General features: G+C 50.7%; 2 protein-coding genes across 3 annotated transcripts in view; one reads left to right on the top strand and one right to left on the bottom strand.

Annotated features, from left to right (window-relative positions):
• The window catches only part of ttn.1 (titin, tandem duplicate 1), a 227,197-nt gene extending 212,514 nt beyond the window's left edge, over positions 1–14,683 (top strand). The window contains exons 195-209 of the mRNA XM_074658001.1: positions 162–449; positions 571–870; positions 947–1,249; positions 2,744–3,046; positions 3,141–3,725; positions 3,812–4,114; positions 4,327–4,626; positions 4,734–5,309; positions 5,401–5,706; positions 5,851–6,456; positions 6,591–11,489; positions 11,572–12,053; positions 12,131–12,284; positions 12,471–12,830; positions 13,379–14,683. Of these exons, the coding sequence (XP_074514102.1) occupies positions 162–449; positions 571–870; positions 947–1,249; positions 2,744–3,046; positions 3,141–3,725; positions 3,812–4,114; positions 4,327–4,626; positions 4,734–5,309; positions 5,401–5,706; positions 5,851–6,456; positions 6,591–11,489; positions 11,572–12,053; positions 12,131–12,284; positions 12,471–12,830; positions 13,379–13,671 (10,058 nt within the window). The 3' untranslated portion in view covers positions 13,672–14,683. The remainder of the gene's footprint in view (positions 1–161; positions 450–570; positions 871–946; positions 1,250–2,743; positions 3,047–3,140; positions 3,726–3,811; positions 4,115–4,326; positions 4,627–4,733; positions 5,310–5,400; positions 5,707–5,850; positions 6,457–6,590; positions 11,490–11,571; positions 12,054–12,130; positions 12,285–12,470; positions 12,831–13,378) is intronic.
• The window catches only part of LOC141781996 (bone morphogenetic protein receptor type-2-like), a 119,185-nt gene that overhangs the window by 78,634 nt on the left and 24,833 nt on the right, over positions 1–15,718 (bottom strand). The window lies entirely within an intron of this gene.

Raw genomic sequence — 15,718 nt, 5'->3', positions numbered from 1 at the left:
TAACCTGCTATCTTTTGCCTGTTTAACCAAAGAGGTCATGATAAAAGGCGTGTTTTTCTTGTCCAGATGATTTTCTACCCAGCAGTAATGTTTAGCATCATAGCTCAGTTCACAATCTGTTTCCCAACTGTTGATGTATACTGTCTCTTTGTCCTCTCCAGTAATGCCCGTGGTAGACTTCTCCAGTATTCCTCAGAAGGTTGTCAACGTCCTGGCCGGCAAAGCTCTGGAGCTGGACCTGCCCATCGTCGGCAGGCCTCCTCCCGTCTGCTCCTGGTACTTCAGAGATAACAAGATGAAAGTCACCGACCGCGTCAAGATCAAGAGCACCGGCAAGTTCTCCAAACTGACCGTGTCTGACACCACCATCGACGACACCGGTGACTACAACCTGGAGGTGAAGAACGCCGTCGGTGTTATCAGCGAGGTCATCAAGGTCATCATCCTCTGTAAGCCACCATCCACTCAGTTCTTCTTGACAATATTACGGCAATCAATACCGAGTATATTATTAACATTTACGTTTCAGGCAATCACGTTGATTGTAACCATGAATTCATCTTTTACCAGCTAAACCTGATGAACCGACGGGACCCATCAGCATCGATGAGATCGATGCCACCACCGTCAGCTGCAGCTGGGATCCTCCAGCCAGAGATGGCGGCGCTCCCATCAGCGGCTACGTGGTGGAGCAGCGTGACGCTCACAGACCCGGCTGGGTGCCTGTCTGCGAATCCGTCAGCCGACCGACCTTCAAGTTTGTGAACCTGATTGAGGGAGACGAGTACGTCTTCCGTGCAGCTGCCATCAATCGCTACGGCACCGGAGAGTACCTGCAGTCTGAGATCGTCACCTGCAGGAGCATGAAGAGTAAGACTTCGTTGCACATTCAGCCGATATTATTATACAGACAGAAGTACGGTAACATGTCCCCCCTCCTCCACAGACGCGCCTGGACCTCCTGGCCGTCCCACCGTCTTTGATGCTTCCCGTGACGGCATGACCGTGGCCTGGAACCCGCCAGATGAAGACGGCGGCCTTGAGGTTTCTGGATACATCATCGAGCGCAAAGAAGTCAGGTCTGACAGATGGGTGCGCGCCAACAAGAACCCCATCACCATGACCAGGTACAGGTCGACGGAGCTGATCGAGGGCCTGGAGTATGAGCACAGAATCACTGCCATCAACGCCAGAGGAGTGGGCAAACCCAGTCTGCTATCCAAACCAGCGGTGGCAACAGATCCCATCGGTAAGAGGAGCTCTGTTATATTTAGATAATTCATAAAAAATCAGGCAGCTGCGAATGTTGAGTCAAATTAAGCTGCAGGCTCCACTCCTGGTGGTGCCCTTCCGTCAATTCCTTTAAGTTTCAGCTGTGCAACCGTACTCCCCCCGGAACCCAAGGACTTTGATTTCCCGTACGCTTTCCAGCGGGAATAACGCTGCAGGATCGCTAGTTGGCATCGTTTTATGGTCGGAACTACAACGATATCTGATCGTCTTCGAACCTCCGACTTTCGTTCTTGATTAATGAAAACTTTCTTTGCAAATGCTTTTGCTTTTCGTCCACGAATTTCACTTCAAGTGGCACACTACGAATTCAAGGCTGAGTTCTTACCACAGCGGCCCGGGAATCAAATCTGCGACAGACAGTAGCTCGCCTCGCGGCGGACCGCCGAGATCCAACTATGAGCTTTTTAACCGCAGCAACTTTAACATACACTATTGGAACTGGAATTACCGCAGCTGCTGGCACCGGACTCGCCCTCCAATTGATCCTCGTTAAAGGATTTAAAGTGTACTCATTACAATTACAGGGCGGTAAAAGAGTCCTGTATTGTTATTTTTCGTCACTACCTCCCCGAGTCGGGAGTGGGTAATTTGCGCGCCTGCTAACTTTCTTGGATGTGGTAGCTGTTTCTCAGGCTCCCTCTCCGGAATCGAACCCTGATTCCCCGTTACCCGTGGACACCACGGTAGGCACAGAAAGTACCATCGAAAGTTGGTAGGGCACACATTCGAATGAGACGTCGCTGCCACGAGGGCCAACGATTGGCTTGAGGTTATCTAGAGTCACCAAGGCGGCCGGGGCCCCCCGGATGGGTTTTAAGTCTGATAAATGCACACACCCTGGAGGTCAGCGCTCGTTGGTATGTATTAGCTCTAGAATTGCCACAGTTATCCAAGTAACGTGAGAGCGATCAAAGGAACCATAATCTTTGAGACAAGCTTGTGCTACTGGCAGGATCAACCTCCAGCCCTCGGGACGCAGGTGCCAGCACGGGGACACCCGCCCGACCCGGTGTGCAGGGTTGCGTTTCGCTCTCAAGCAGGAGCAGGGTCCAAAACGAGGCATCGGGTTTTGTAACGATATAGTCGGGTTTGAGAACCTCGTTTCTGCTCGTACTTTGAGCTCGTCGGGCAGGGCTTTTTATCTGTTCCAGTCTCTCGATCCGAGACTCCGGAACACCCTGCCCAAGGAAATAAGGTCGGCCGAGTCACTGGCTTCACCTGATTCTACTTTTTATTCTGTATTATGAGTTTTACTATTTTAATTTGCATGTTGCTGTCTTAGTACTTTTATTTTGTTTTAGCTGTGTTTTTTTGTTTTTTTATGTGAAGCACTTTGTAACTTTGTTTTGATAAGTGCTATATAAATAAAGTTATAATTATTATTATTGTTATTATTATATCTTTTGTAGCAGCTGCTAAAAGTGCATACATGCTTCTCTTCCCCGCTCAGATCCACCTGGCTGTCCTCAGAACCCGAGGATCACCGATACCACCAAATCCTCCGTGTCACTGGCTTGGAGTCCTCCCGACGACGAGGGAGACGCCAGGGTGGACGGTTACCTGATTGAGATGCAGAAGGCGGGCACCATGGCTTGGGTCAAGTGCAACACCACCCCATCGCTGATCTGCGAGTACACGCTGACCAAAATGCCACAAGGAGAGGAGTTCAAATTCCGTGTGATGGCCTGCAACGCCGGCGGCTCCGGAGAGCCTGCTGAAGTGCCTGGAACCGTCACTGTGACTGAGATGCTCGGTGAGGTTACATTAACACCCGCAGTAAGATCATTTTATCCGTTTAAAAGTAACATAGAATAAAACTGACTCTTGTAACTGTCCTTGTTCTCCAGAATCTCCTGATTATGACCTGGAGCTGAAATACAAAGACGTGTACGTGGTACGCCACGGAGGCGTGGTTAGACTCTCAGTGCCCATCAAGGGTAAACCTCAACCAATCTGCAAGTGGTTGAAGGACAGCGGTATAGTCTCTGCCAAGGCCATGATCGCCTCCACGGAGGACGCCAGTGAGCTGGTGATCAAGGGAGCCGAGAGGAGTGACTCCGGCGTGTATGACCTCCTGCTGGAGAATAAGGTTGGCAAGAAGAAGGTTCAAATCAAGGTGAAGGTCATCGGACGCCCAAGCGCTCCAGAGGGACCGATGGTCTTTGAGGAGATCCAGGCCAACTCTGTCAAGGTGTCCTGGAAGACGCCCACGGACGACGGTGGCTCCGAGATCCTGGGGTACATCGTAGAAAGACGTGAAGCAGCCAGGAATGCCTGGTACACCGTGGACTCCAGAGTGACTGACACTCATCTGGTTGTCAAGGGCCTGAAGGAGGGAACAGAGTACCACTTGAAGGTCACAGCTGAGAACTCCTTCGGTATCAGCGCCTCTCTGAAGTCGGAGCAGCCACTGGTGCCCAAGACTCCTCTCTGTAAGTATTCTTCAGTCTGAAGAGTCTCTGAATAGTATGAGACCCTTCATTAGTGACTCAAACAATAATCTTCCTTTTCAAACCAGGTCCCCCTGAGCCTTCAAGCACCCCACCAGAGATCATGGACGTCACCAAGAGCTCTGTGGCCTTGGCCTGGTCCAGACCGAAGGACGACGGTGGTTCTACCATCACTGGGTACTTTGTTGAGTACAAGGTGGTGTCCGCTGAGACGTGGTCCCGACACCAGACCAAGATCGCCTCCACCATGTTTACTCTGTCTGGACTCACCCCTGATGCAGAATACCAGTTCCGCGTTGTTGCCGTCAACAGCATCGGCGAGAGCGAGGCCGGTCCTGTGTCTGACCCAGTCACATGCAAGGATCCATTCGGTGAGTCTCCGCTGATAATTATTAGCACCGTAGTTATTATAGTTGATGGATCGAGACGACCTCCGATACTTGGCTGGAACATCGACTCTCTCCCAGCGGAGTTTTACAGACAACAACACCAGAACAGAAAGAGACACTGTGCCTCTCGTTGGTGTCATTAAGTCGCAAAAACAATCGTTAATTAAGTTGTTTTTTTGTTTCTTTCCTTCCAGACAAGCCAAGTCAACCAGGCGAGATCGACACAGTGAACGTCACGAAGATGGCCATCACCATCCGTTGGCAGGCTCCAGAGTGCGACGGTGGAAAGGAGGTCTTGGGCTACTGGGTGGAGTACAGGAGGTTCATTGACAGCACCTGGAAGAAGTCCAACAAGCTGCGACTGAAGGAGAAGGAGTTCATCATGGTCGGACTGGCTGAGGCCACCGAGTACGAGTTCCGAGTGTTTGCTGAGAATGAGAGAGGAATGAGTAGACCTCGCCGGACTGCCACATGCATCAGGACCAAACTGAGTGGTGAGTGCACTGAAATATACACATTTACCCAACATGCTTTACTGTGAGACATTACTGAACGTGATAGACGTGTTTCCTAAACATACGTCCTTGTTTTGTACGTACAGTTGAAACTAAACCGGGTCTGAGAAAGGAAATGGATGAAGTGACTGCCAAGCTCGGCCAGCCTGCCGTCATGAAGTGCCAGATTATTGGCAGACCCGTCCCTGACATCAAGTGGTATCACGACAGCAAGGAGATCGTTGAGTCTCGCAAGTACGAGATGAGCTCTGATGGCCGCAACCACTCATTGTCCATTATGACGGATCAGCAGGAGGACGAGGGACAGTACACCTGCAAGGGCATCAACGACGCCGGAGAAGCCGAGACCACGGGCGTTCTGGTGTTGGAGGCTGCTGCGAGCTTCCACCCCGACTACCCGCTGAAGGAAACCTACTACGCCGGCCTGGGTTCCACTCTGCGCATCCACGCCGTCTACATCGGCCGCCCCGAGCCAAAGATCATGTGGCTGCACGGGGCAAAGACCCTGGAGAACACCGACGACATCAGCATCGAGACCACCGAGCACTACACACACCTGGTGATCAAGAACGTGCAGCGCAGAGTCCACGGAGGCAAATACAGGATCAGACTGCACAACCACTTCGGCAGGGCTGACACCGCATGCAATGTTGAGATTTATGGTATGTCTGTGTGCATTTACTGCAGTCAGTGCAACAAAGTCAAGGTGACAGTGTTAGATTTATAATGTATGTCTAATACCTCTTTTTCCAGACAAACCTGATATGCCTCAGGGTCCCATTGTGCTGGAAGCTCTCCTGAAGAACTCTGTCATCATCAGCTGGAAGGCTCCCAAGGACGACGGCGGCTGCATGATCACCAACTACATTGTGGAGAAACGTGAGGACAAGGAGGGCACTGAGTGGGAACTGGTGTCGTCATCCATCAATGGCATATCTTGCCGTATCCCCAACCTCAGCGACAGCGCCGGATACTTCTTCCGTGTGTACGCCCAGAATCGCTATGGCAACAGCGAACCGCTGGAACTCACTTCCCCTATCCTTATCAAGAGCCAACTGGGTAAGTTTCATCCATGTTTCGAAATATTTCAGAAATGCATATTTTACAATGTAAGCATAGAACTATAATACACCATATCAATTCACCTGTGTACACTACAAAAGTTCTGGCACTGGTTTCTGATTTTAATATTCCTGTCCACAGAGAGACCATCACCACCTCTGTCACCGGCTGTTTCTGGTATCACCAAGGACTCCTGCGTGGTTTCCTGGAGGCCTCCTCTCAGCGACGGCGGCTCCAAGATCAAGAGCTATTACCTTGAGAAGAAGCACAAGAAGGACAAGAAGGAATGGAGCGACTGGACTTCGGTGACCACAGACGAGATCAAACAGACGGTGTTCTCCGTCAAGCGTCTCACCGAGGGAATCGAGTGCATCTTCCGTGTGAAATGCGAGAACCTGGGAGGACAGAGCGACTACTGCGAGGAGACCGCTCCCGTGGTTCCGGCCACAGCCGTTGAAGTTCGTGCTCCCGCCTTCAAAGAAGAGCTGAGGAACATGAGCGTCAAGTACAAGAGCAACGCTACCCTGGTCTGCAAGATCACAGGGAGCCCTAAGCCTGTGATCAAATGGTTCAGACGAGGAAAGGAGATCCACTCTGATGGAAAGAAGATCAAGATCCAGGAGTTCAAGGGAGGTTACCACCAGCTGGTCATCACCGAGGCCGATGAGGAAGACTCCACTGTGTACCAGATCAGAGCCACCAACCAGGGAGGCTCCATCTGTGCGACAATCTCTCTGGATGTTGAAGGTAAGCACACAATTTGTTCAACTAGACCACTGTTTTCTAACACTGACTTGTAAAACCAAATTAAACATATTAAACTAATTTTCAAATTCAAATAAAACACAACATGTCACTTAAACAATTTCTCTCGTCTCTAGTCCCCGCCAAGATCAACCTGCCGAAGAACCTGAAGGACAAGGAAGCCATCCCTGCCCTGCGTGGAGAAGTGATCAATATCAAGATTCCTTTCAGCGGCAAACCTGATCCTGTCATCACATGGCAGAAGGGACAAGATCTCATTGACAGCAATGGCCACTACCAGGTCATCGTCACCAGATCATTCACCTCTCTGGTGTTCACCAACGGAGTGGAGAAGAAGGATGCTGGTTTCTACATCGTCTGTGCCAAGAACAGGTTTGGCATCGACCAGCAGACGGTTGAGCTGGATGTAGCTGACGTTCCCGATCCTCCACGTGGTGTCAAAGCCAGCGACGTCTCTAGAGACTCGGTCACACTGAACTGGGTGGCCCCGGCGAATGATGGAGGCAGCAGGGTCATCAACTACATCATTGAGAAGTGCCCCACCACCGCTGAGAGGTGGGAGCGTGTCGTCCAGTCCCGTGATACCCACTACACCGTCACTAATCTTTTTGGAGGAACCAGCTACCAGTTCAGAGTCATCGCTGAGAACAAATTTGGACAGAGTGCTCCCTCCGAGTCCAGCGGACCCGTCATGACCAAGGAGGACAAATCAAGAGTTCTGCTCTATGACCGGGAGGTTGACGATTCTGGACGTGTGCCTAAGGGCAAGATTCACTCCGATGCCAAGAATATGCACACCAAATATGCCATTGCAGAGGAATTGGGCAGAGGTCAGTTTGGCATCGTCCACCGCTGTGTGAACATCAGCTCTGAGAAGACCTACATGGCTAAATTCTTCAAGGTGAGAGGCGCCGATCAATCAATAGTCAAAAAGGAAATTGCAACGCTGAATATGGCCAAACATACCAACTTCCTGCTCCTCCAAGAGTCTTTCGACAGCCCAGAGGAGCTGGTGATGATCTATGACTTTATCTCTGGCATTGATATCTTTGAGCGATTCAGCATGACGGAGTTTGAGTTTAATGAGCGCGAGATCGTCAACTACATCAGGCAGATCTGCTCAGCTCTGGAGTTCCTGCACGCTGAGAGCTACGGACACTTTGACATCAGACCTGAGAACATCGTGTACGCGACTAGAACCAGTTCGAATGTGAAGATTATTGAGTTGGGCCAGTCCAGACACCTGACTCCTGGAGACCAAATCAAGATCCAGTACATCACTGCAGAGTACGCTGCCCCTGAGATCCACCAGTGTGACATGGTTAGCACAGTCACTGACATGTGGTCTGTCGGTGTCCTCGCCTATGTGCTCCTCAGTGGACTGAATCCATTCACAGCTGAAACCAACCAACAGATGATTGACAACATCTCCAACGCAGCCTACAGCTACGATGACGAGTCCTTCAAGCAGGTCAGTGTTGAAGCATTGGACTTCACAGACCGCTTAATGACCAGGGAACGTAGGCATCGTATGAATGCTGCTGAGGCTCTGGCGCATCCTTGGCTGACCAAGCCTGCAGAGGAGATCAGCACCAGAGCGATCCAAACAGGCAGGCATAAGAGATACTACCAGACGATGGTGAGGAAAGAGTGGAAGACGGTTGTCTCTGCAGCTCGTATTGCCAGCGGCGGCTCCATCAGATCCCAGCGTGGCGTCTTTGTTGCCAAGGTGAAGATCGCTCCGTTTGAACACGGACCCATCGGAGGCCAGATCGGCCATGCGGTGGTGAATGAGGGAGACAACTTCAAATTCATCTGCAACATCGACAACTATGATAGCACTACTGAAGTGACGTGGTACTGTGGTGTCAGGCAACTTGAAGCTGGTGCCAAATATGAAATAGAGTATGAGGATGGCCTAGCCGTGATCACCATCAACAAGGTCACAAGAGCCGACGATGGCACCTACAGATGCAAGGTTGTGAATGAGTACGGAGAGGACAGCGCCTACGCAGAGATGTTTGTCAGCGGTGTTAGATCTTACCGCGACTTCTTCACCGCCCGCGTGGTCAAGAAAACAAAACGCAGAATTGACACTGCCAGAATGCTTCAGAAGCCCCCAGAGTTCACCCTTCCTCTGGTCAACAGCACCGCCTACATTGGCGAGGATGTGCGCTTCGGCGTAACCATCACGGTTCACCCTGAGCCTCGTGTCATCTGGCACAAATCCGGACAGAAGCTCGTCCCCGGACAAGATGAAAAGAAATACACCTTCATCAGCAACACGGGCCTGTACCAGCTGATTATCCACAAACTCGATGTAGAGGATGATGCTGAGTACAGCGTCGTGGCCCGTAACAGGTACGGCGATGACAGCTGCAAGGCTCGTCTTACCATTGTTCCTCGACCTAAACCAGCGGACCTCACCCTGAGGCCCATGTTCAAACGCCTGCTCGCAAATGTCGAGTGCAGGGAGGGCCAGAATGTGCGCTTTGAGATTAGAGTCTCAGGCCATCCCATGCTGAAGTGGGAGAAGGATGGCACGCCTTTAACCTTTGGACCATCTATTGAGGTTGTCCACGAGGGTCTGGATTACTATATCCTACACGTGAAAGACACTCTCCCCGAGGACTCTGGTGTGTACAGAGTTACTGCCACCAACTCTGCTGGATCCGCCAGTTGCCAGGCCACGCTCAAAGTAGATCGTGCCACTCATGTAAAGAAGGAATATGAGCTCAGCGAAAAGGAGAAACAAAAGATAGCTGGAAAGAAGGAATTAGAGAAAAAGGTGAGGCTGTCTCAGATCCTGTCTGACACTGTATTTATACCTCTACCCCCGATAGCGGTACAAGCGGTCAGGGAGGCGGCCACCATGTTCAAACCTGCAGTGACCACGAAGAAGGGCGAGAAGACTGAAGCTGAGATACAGAAAGAAAAAGAGGAGAAGAAGAAGCGGGCGGATGAGAAGAGGCTGCGTATGCCCTACGACGTCCCGCCGCCTCGTGTCATTAACCCGGCCGTTCTTGAGGTAGACTTGGAAATAAAACACTTCCAGCCGCTCTCTGACATGAAATGGTACAAGAAGCTGCGGGATCAGTACGAGTTCCCCGAGCCCATGGATAAAATCAAGCAGAAGAGGATGAAGCGTATTCGCCTCTCCAGATGGGAGCAGTTCTACGAGGTGCCCATCAGGATCAAGGACCAGTATAAGCCTAGGTGGCGCATCTCGTCCTTGACTCAGGATGACTTGGAGACAGTGAGGCCCGCAAGGCACCGCACTCCGTCCCCTGAGATGGAGGCCTATCACCGGATCCGGAGGAGGTCCCTGGGCGATCTTTCAGACGAGGAGCTCCTGCTCCCCGTGAACGAGTACCTGTCGATGAAGAGAACCGAGGAGGAGAGGCTCCGTCTGGAGGAAGAGCTGGAGTATGGTTACTCTGCTTCTCCACCCAGCCTCAGCCCGGTTCGCTTCGAGCTGTCCGCCCTGCGTCCCTCATCTCCCAGAAGAGTCCACAGCGACGACGAAGAGGGAGAAGAAATACGCAGATATGACTCCTACCGAATTCCATCTAAGTACGAGGCTGGCCCGAGTTACGTTCAGCTCCGCCAGCGTCACGACAAAGCCACGTACAAACCTCCAAGACAGAAGTCGAGGGTGTATGAAGAGAGAGAAGATCAAGAGCTGCTGCGCCCACATACGACCGTTCAGAGGATGTCCGCCTACAAGAGTGAACTCAAGCGTATGGAGTTTGAGGAGAAGACCCGAAGCTTGAGAAAGGAAACATCTGTCACTGTTGCGACCTACTCTGAGGATGTTGAATCTGAACATGTGTCAGGTATTACCTCCGAATATATTCCTAAACCAATCAAAAAGCTCCAAATGCCTGAACCAGAGAGGAGGAGATCTCCTACTGCAGTCAAGACTGACGTGACCTTTCCTAGAGTTGACTTTGCTTCCAGGTATGAGGAGAGGAAGCAGGCTCTGAGATTAGAGAGGAGGTCGGTGGAGAGGACGTTCGAGGTGGTGACACAGGCTCCCTTCAGCCTGGACCACGGCCCACGTATTACCATCAGGATGCGATCTCATCGTGTACCCTACGGGTCCAACACAAGGTTCACCCTGAATGTCCAGGCCAAGCCGGAGCCGGAGGTCAAGTGGTTCCACAATGGAAAAGAGATTCATCAGACCAGCAAATACCACATGACCAACATCAGTGGCGTTCTGACTCTCAAGATCAGCAACTGTGAGACCGAAGATGCCGGCACTTACCGCGTGGTCTGCAAGAACACCATAGGAGAGACTTCTGACTACGCCACGTTGGATGTAGCCGGATCAGAATACTCCGCCTTCTCTTCACGCCGCGGAGACGAGGAGCCTCCATCCTCCCATCTGCCAGAGATGACCAGAACAGAGGTGTATCACGTCTCCTCCTCTAAAACAACAGTGAAGGAAAGTGTGACTGAAAGTGTGAAAGAGACCACCACCGTAGTTGAGAAGCGAAGGGAGAAGCCCAGCACTGCTGCTAAGATCCTCACCAAACCCCGGTCCCTGACTGTGGAGGAGGGAGGCCTCGCCAGGTTCGAATGTGATGTGGATGGCGAACCTTCACCTTCTATTACATGGATGCACGAAGGAGCGGTTGTCGGTTCCTCTGCCCGTCACCACATCGTCTCCACTCAGTACAACTCCTCCTTCGAGATCTCTGCTGTGGAGATGTCGGATGAAGGCAGCTACACTCTGCTGGTGGAAAACGCCGGAGGCAAACAAGAGGCCCATTTCACTCTGACCATTCGCAAGTCTGAGTCCAAGGAGAAGGTAGTCACCACTACCAGAATCACCTCCCCAGAGGCCAAGTCCCCTGAACCAGTCAAATCTCCTCAGAGAGTCAAGTCCCCTGAGCCAATCAAGTCACCTCAGAGAGTCAAGTCTCCGGTCTCACCAAAGTCCCCGACACCAAAGTCCCCCACTCCCAAATCCCCAACTCTATCCGAGAAGGAACTGGGGACTGTACGAGGTAAGATAACACCTGCTACTGCCCTTCATTCAGCATTCACACTGTTTCCTACCATTAACTCCTACATTTATTTCTGTTTTAGGCTCCAAAACTAAAGCTGAGATCTCCGAGGAAGTCATGAAAAAGGAACTGGTCGAAGAGGAGATTCTGTCCTCTGTGAAGGAGGTGAAGTCCTCTCACAGCCAGATGTCCATTACAGAGGGCCAGTCCGTGACTCTGAGGGCCAACATCCCCGGGGCCTCCGACATCAGGTGGATCCTGAACGGGGAGGAGCTGGTTAACTCAGACCAGTACAGATACGGGGCGTCTGGGAGCGACCAGACCCTGACCATCAGGTCGGTTGGCCAGTACGAGCAGGGGGTCGTCACATGTCAGGCTCAAACCAAGCGAGGCCTGGTCCGGTGTCAGTTTGATACCGCGGTCACGGCCAAGCGCTCGGACGCACCCCACATCCTGGTGCAGCCCCGGTCCCAGAACGTGGACGAGGGACAAAATGTCAAATTCACATGTGAGATAGCGGGAGAGCCGTCCCCTGACGTGGAGTGGTTGAAAGACAACATGATTGTGAGTCTTCAAACTCTTTTTTTTAAGGTAAATGAAACAACAGAAACCCGACCTGACACAACTCTCTCTCTTTACAGATGTCTGTCACATCAAACATCAGGCTGAGCCGCTCCAAGACGCTGTACACTCTGGAGATTTGTGAAGCCACAGTGAAAGACAGTGGGAAATACACTATAAAAGCCAAAAATCAGTTTGGACAGTGCTCTGCGACATCCTCCCTCAACGTCCTCAGTAAGTCTCTACTGCATTAACTGTCTGTCTGTGTTCATCTGGCCTGGATGCTAAAGTTTGTGATGAAAAATGGCACTTTGATTGCACCAAAGAAACATTTTAAATCTCTGGCACCTGAGCAGCCCAGCTTACACTCAGTGTTCTGTACTCATATGAGAACTGTGCTTGTCATTTGCATCCTCACAGCTCTTGTTGAAGAACCAACAAGAATGATTATTGTGGAGCAAAGAGCTTCTACTGAATCTGCTGCTGCTGCTGCTGCCAGCATGCAGAAACGTTTCTCTGGCTCGTCGGTTCATATGGAGGCAGCTTCCATGCAGGCCGGCAGTTACAGCAGCAGCTCCCGCTCTGCTGCCGCCGCCACCGAGTATTCATTTGAGAGCATGTCTGCGACTAGCATGTCTGCCATGATGGCTGAGTCAATGGTTTCCATGAGCTCCAGCAGCCAAATGATGGAAATGTCCGCTCACTCGCATGCCGAGGCCTCCTCCTCTTCCTCCTCCTCCTCCTCCTCGCTGAGGGCGCTCACAGCAGGGGGCAAAACAGGTGAGATGCTTTTTAGAAGACGGCTGAATCCAGTTAGCTCACCAACGAGCACCACGAGAGGACACCAAGCTCTTAGGGATGTCCGTGAGGATGCAACAAATGAATCTGGTGTGATAGGCGACTAATCTACCAACCAAACCCAGACGGCAGGCAGAGGGAACATAACGCTGCTGCTGGGTGAAAACCAGATTCCTCCAGAATGTAAACCTTCCATGAAAGAAGAGCTGAAGAAGTTATCCTTCAGTTGGAGGAACACGGTTTTGACCGATGATGACTCTTATTATATATGAAAATATTAAATAATGGTTTATAACAGTAGAATAGATAAAAGGTTCAAGATGAGCAAGTGGATGAGTTTCCTTCATAAAAGCTCCTTTATTGTTGATTAAAGATTATTTGTGTTGATGTGAAGTAGGGGTGGAACGGTTTGTGTATTTGAACCGAACCGTTCCACCCCTACTGTGAATCCGTCTGCCTGCTCTGTGATGTCATCATTTATCACCACCTCCTTCGTCACTGACCTCGTTCTCTCTCCTCGTCATCAACAGGCACTCCTCCAAAGATCGAAGCTCTTCCGCAGAACGTCAGCGCCGAGCCGGGCAAGTCCCTGACCGTGGCGGGGGCGTTCTCCGGAGACCCGGCGCCCTCCGTCCAGTGGGTTCGCTCGGGTCGGAGCCTCCCCGACGGGAACGAGCGCTGCCACGTGGAGAACACCGCCGACCTGTCCACCCTGGTGATCTCCGCGGTGAAGGAGGGCGACGCCGGAGCGTACACCCTCCGACTGTCCAACGAGCTCGGCTCCGACTCCGCGACCGTAAACGTTCACGTTCGGTCCATGTAAAGAAAAAAACCCAAAAGTTAATTTATTCCCCCGTTTCCCGTCCAGAACCCTTTTACTTAGTGAATTAGCAACGATAACCTTCCGTGATAAAGATCTGGATTCTTGTAAATATGAAATATTTTTGTACCATCTTGACATTAATTTATGCCAAACTAGACTAAAGTCTAACGTTGTTATAAAATGTGCCATATTGGACAATTATGACTTAGAGGAGTTTTGAACCACTTTTCTGTGACATGTACATAATGTATATAGCCGAAGTTAACGGTTATGAGGAATGTATGCATTGTTATTTATGACAATAATATGAACTGAAACTAAAGCTAACAGGAGAAAGTTCCAGCAGGAACGAATACCCTGTTGACCTGAGAAACTAAACTCTGCGCCTCAACGATAAGTTGAAGTCTAAGATTGCCTCGGCAGGTAGAGAGGCTCCCTGCCGACGTCCTGAAACACAAAGACAGTTATTGTTCTGGACACGCTGCGATGTCTGCGTGCGATATTACAGTTTCCTACGAGTTGTACCGTGAGCGTAAGACCCCGAGTGCTGTTTGCATCACCCTCATGTACGCAGCACGACGCAGCCTTGTGCTCAGACCGACTGTGTCGTACCACCAACGATTTGATGACCCGCTGAGAGGGCGAGCGGCCTGCACTCTCAGCGTTTTTTATTAAAGAGCGCCGTTTCTGCACAGGACGGCCGGACCGGCTCCTTCAAAACGTAACATCTCCTGGCTAGAATGAAGGAGGAAGCCGCCGCCGGCTCTGCTGTGCAGACGCAGCGCCGTCTCTCGGAGGATCTCTAGCTAACGTGTTGTTGTGTGTTGGAGTGTTTTTGTAGCTTGTAGTCGGTAGTCAGGGTCGTCTTCAGTCGCCACGGGGACGCCACCTCCCGCGAGACACGACAGAAGTCACGATGTCCTGCTCTTTGATTTATTGATCTGTTGAACTGTATTTCATCCTCCTTGAGTTTTATGCATTTCTGATTTAATAAAGCATGTTTTCAGCACGACGGACGAGTCCTGGTCTGTTTCTCTGCTCTGACATGAATATGTCTTTAAAACATAAAAATCAAACAACAAGAAAATCAAGCAGTTTATTATCTGTTGCAGGAATATTATTCTGCCTTAATAATTAAATATATAATCAAACGGTTAACAACACTGATACGTTTCTGTTTGTCATAATCCATTTTAATAATAATCATGTAGTTTTAGAGCCCATCTAAAAGTGAAAGATCAAATATTAAAACACATTATTTACATTTACAAGTTGTCCGTCTCCGACCGCTCTCGGCTCTTCTCATTATAAACATTAATATGACGTTTGTTTTTTAATAATAAAGTGATAGCTGAACAGAACCAGTTCTGTGTTCACTGAGAATCTCCAAAACGATTCAACTCTGCTGTTTTTAAGGAAGATATAAAATCAATAAAACACACACTTCCTGTAAAGATGTTTCACAATAAAAGTCCTTCAACAGCTCAACACATATCCGTCCCTTTAGTCGGAGGCTTTTAATGTGAAATGAGCAGGAAGTGTGAAGTCTAGAAGTGATAAAATAGAGACTGGGGAAGCCACCTCTGGGGCGGTGCGGTGTATGGGGGACAGGGATCGACCGTAGAACCGGGTCCTTGGGGGGACCAGGGAGGCGGGGCCTGATCAGGGCTCGCCTCAGCAGAGTGATGAAGATTCAACATGAACCAGACGAGTCGTCCAGCTCCTCCTCTTCTTCTTCCACCTCCACCTGAAGCACGTTGACGTCGCCCAGCGCCGAGAACCAAACGCACGTTATCAACGCTAACGCTAACGCTAACCGCCACCCTCAACCAGAGACGGGTCATCACTGTCATGTACAAACAGGGTCAGTTTGTTTATAGTTTGAAGAAACAGGGATGCACCGACACCCGATACCGATACCGATACCCGATACCAGTATCGGTACCATGCATGAGGCAGACCCGATACCCGACACTGGTATCGGGTCTGATACTGTGCTCATGTACTCGTACTCGCAAAACAGCTCCGATAACACTTTACGGCAGCG

This window comes from Sebastes fasciatus, chromosome 14 (genome assembly GCF_043250625.1).
Source record: "Sebastes fasciatus isolate fSebFas1 chromosome 14, fSebFas1.pri, whole genome shotgun sequence".
Classification (NCBI taxonomy): domain Eukaryota; kingdom Metazoa; phylum Chordata; class Actinopteri; order Perciformes; family Sebastidae; genus Sebastes; species Sebastes fasciatus.
The sequence above is the reverse complement of the archived record's forward strand: the minus strand, read 5'-3'. Positions and strand labels throughout refer to the sequence as shown.